Raw genomic sequence first — 3,057 nt, forward strand, 5'->3', positions numbered from 1 at the left:
TGGAATAAAAATATCAATTATGTCCCAGAAATAAAGGTATGTCCTTATTTTTTTTTCCCTAAAAGGGGCCCAACTAGATAAAGTTCAGAAGCATAGGCTTCCTTGAGGATTCCACTGCTCCTGCCTTACCCAGGTTTTTGTTTTGTTTTTAAAGGCAAAGCTTTAGGGCAGGCCCCACACTCTCTTTTACAGCCAGACTTAATGCCTGGTTTGCCACCTTTCCTCCAAGTTCACTTTGCCCTTCCACCCCCTGCCCCAAGCTGCTCTCTTCCATTTATTTGCCAAGAAGTAAAGTAAGATGAACAGAAGATTCTGGAGACTACAAACCTGGTACCGGCTGGTATTGACCCCATCTGCATATTCCTAAACATATAAATCAGACCAAGCCAGCACAACTACCCAAAGAACAGGGCTCTGAAGTGTTAGATGAGGCAAGAGAGGTTTCTAACTCCTCTCCTGCTTTCATTCTGTCTCCATTTTACCCACTCCACAAGACGTGGGTGTTTTTCCACATTAGTTATATCTGCCAATGCTATTTCTGTACTAGGTGCTCAGTCTAACTATATTCTATTATTGTTTCAAGTTTAATTTAAAATTTTCTGGAAGAATAATAAAATAATTGAGAACTTGGGCTTTTTATATAATCACGATATTAAACTTTAGTTAGAATTCACATACTGATATGTTCAAGAAATAGTGCAATTAAGACCATACATAGAAGACTTCTCTGGGGGGGGTTTCTGTCCTATTACAGAGGAATGCTTTATATGACTCCCTAAAATAACTTAGATATTTCATACAATACAAACATATGTAATATGTAAATGTATTTTAATACATACAAGATTAACACTAGGAACCGTTACCCATTGGAGGTGTGTTAAGTGTTACTTCATCATAAACTTTTCTATATCTTCTGTTAGGAACTGTTAAAGCCTCCATTGAGCTACTCAGAAACATTCTTAAGGATTATGCTGATTATTAAGAGGACTCATTAAAAATAAGGTAGTTTTAATCCAAAAGACGTTTCAGTTATCCAAAAAGGCTCAAGATTAGCAACCTTGAAAGTGAAAGCTCAAGCATGAAGATTTACAAATAAAGCTGTGTTAATTTGCCAGCTTTAAGAATCAATCACTAAGTAACAGTCATTTTTTAGTGTTTTCACGGTTGGATGTCACCTATAGAGTATTATTCCCATTTTACAGATGAAGCAGCTTTGCGTATTGAGGTAAAAACTTGAAGAAACCCACCAACTGGATTTTGAACACATACTCTAATTAATCCTTCTGAGAACCTAAGTGGTGCTGAGAGAGAATAAAAAGTGAACTGATTTGCAACTAATTCAGTGTAGGAGGAACTATTATTTTAAATAGTGGTTTTAAAACACGATTTAAGTTGAAGACCTATGGTATTAGAATGAAGATACATGGGCCCATGATCCTGTCTGCAATACACGAGTTAACTGTGGCCTGCCAGAATTTGTATTCCAAAATCCCCCCACCATATTTTAAGTGAAAATAAAACAAATTAAGACAGACAGTCAATTCTCAAACCACCACTTGAAACACTTCATTCCAGCCTTGTGTGTCTAACTTTACATCAATTTCCATTTTTTGCCCAAGCACTAGACAAGACATAACTGTGTTGGGTGGCCTTAGAGCAGAAAGACATTGAAATGTTTTATTTAAATGCTCCCGTGAACTTTTACTTTGGAAAATTCTCAGGTAAGTGTAAATAAGTATAAGACTATATTTTAAAATATCTGTCCATAAAAGATCCTTTAACGCACTTCACGACGGTGGCTCTCAGCAAGAGACACTGCGAAGGGGAGTCGGAACAGACTGAACTAAAATTCTTCTAAGCAGGCAATGGCTTGGGGGTCATTAGCATGGAGGGACCTGTCCACTTGCAGGGAACAAAGACTTTCAAGAAGGTAATAATCCCAGCGAGGCTCAGTTTTTAAAAAGCTGTTTAAGAAAAGTAATAAGTAAGTTCCTGTCTCTGAATGGGTAAGGGTTTCTCCACTTCGCTTCCTCCACAAGCTGCTGGCTGACTGAAAATCCATCTACCCCAGTCCCGGACTCGGCACTTCCAGACCACGATGTGTCACACATAAGCTGTTTTGCAGCAACATAGAAGAGGCTAAGATTTCTTCTCACACTTTATCCCACCGCATGAGTTGCCCCAGAATGGGATGACTTGCAGAGAAAGCCCACAAACTCCATCCAAATCTCGGTGGAAAGGGAGGTGGTGGGTACATCTCTACGTCCCAGCGCTCCCTCGCTGACCCTGAGCCCGCGTGGCCCCGTCCTACCTTGAGAAGGTATTTGTCCACGATCTCCAGGCCGCAGCTGTTGCACACACACTTGCCAGGGGGGCAGCCGGAGCCCGAGGCCATGGACTGGGGCGAGGACGACGGGGACAGAGGGGCAGAGGAGGAACAGGAGTCCTCGTCCCCCGCTCCCTCGGGGCTCACCTGCAGGAAGCCGCAAGGCGCAGACGGTTCTAGACCCCTCATCTTCTTCGCATTCCCCCCACCCACGGGGGCACCCCCACCGCCTCCCTTCTCTTCCTCCTGGCACCCCTCCTCCCCCCACGTGCTTCTTAAGGTGTCGCCTCTCTCCCTCTCCTCCGTGTCCAATCTTTGGCCACGCACCCCCTTTGGCTGCGGACCGAGACTGGGGGGACCCAAGGTCCTGCCCGCCTCGCAGGCTAGCTCAGTTCGCCACCCGTTCCCCGAGGGACCAGCCGGGCCCGGGACAGAGCGGCTGGACAGCGGTCCTCTGTCGCGCCGCACCTCCCCACGGCCCGTCTGGCGGGGCCCGGGGCCCTCCGCACTTACCAGTCCCTCTTCCCCTGCGCCTTTCCGAGTCCTCCGGGTCGCCAGGGCTGCGGTCCGTCCGCACTCCTCCGACATGGGCCCCCGGCACTGCGCGGCGAGAGCGGGCACGACGGGGAGACAGACACAGACAGCGGAAGTTCAGAGCGGGTAGCGCGGGCCGAGCCCGGCCCCCGGGCGCTTTAATGAAGGCCCCGGGCGCGCCGGGCGGCTCGTGC

At 46.9% G+C, this 3,057-nt stretch overlaps 1 protein-coding gene across 2 annotated transcripts in view; it reads right to left on the minus strand.

Moving 5' to 3' along the window:
- LHX8 (LIM homeobox 8) overlaps nucleotides 1-3,057 on the minus strand; it is a 23,528-nt gene that overhangs the window by 18,603 nt on the left and 1,868 nt on the right. For both annotated transcript variants that reach the window (XM_023509858.1, XM_003784222.2), the window contains exons 2-3: nucleotides 2,843-2,929; nucleotides 2,315-2,476 (exon numbers count right to left, since the gene is read on the minus strand). In XM_023509858.1, the coding sequence (XP_023365626.1) occupies nucleotides 2,315-2,476; nucleotides 2,843-2,929 (249 nt within the window). The remainder of the gene's footprint in view (nucleotides 1-2,314; nucleotides 2,477-2,842; nucleotides 2,930-3,057) is intronic.

This window comes from Otolemur garnettii, unplaced genomic scaffold (genome assembly GCF_000181295.1).
Source record: "Otolemur garnettii isolate 467f Iridium unplaced genomic scaffold, OtoGar3 scaffold00010, whole genome shotgun sequence".
In the NCBI taxonomy this organism is placed as follows: domain Eukaryota; kingdom Metazoa; phylum Chordata; class Mammalia; order Primates; family Galagidae; genus Otolemur; species Otolemur garnettii.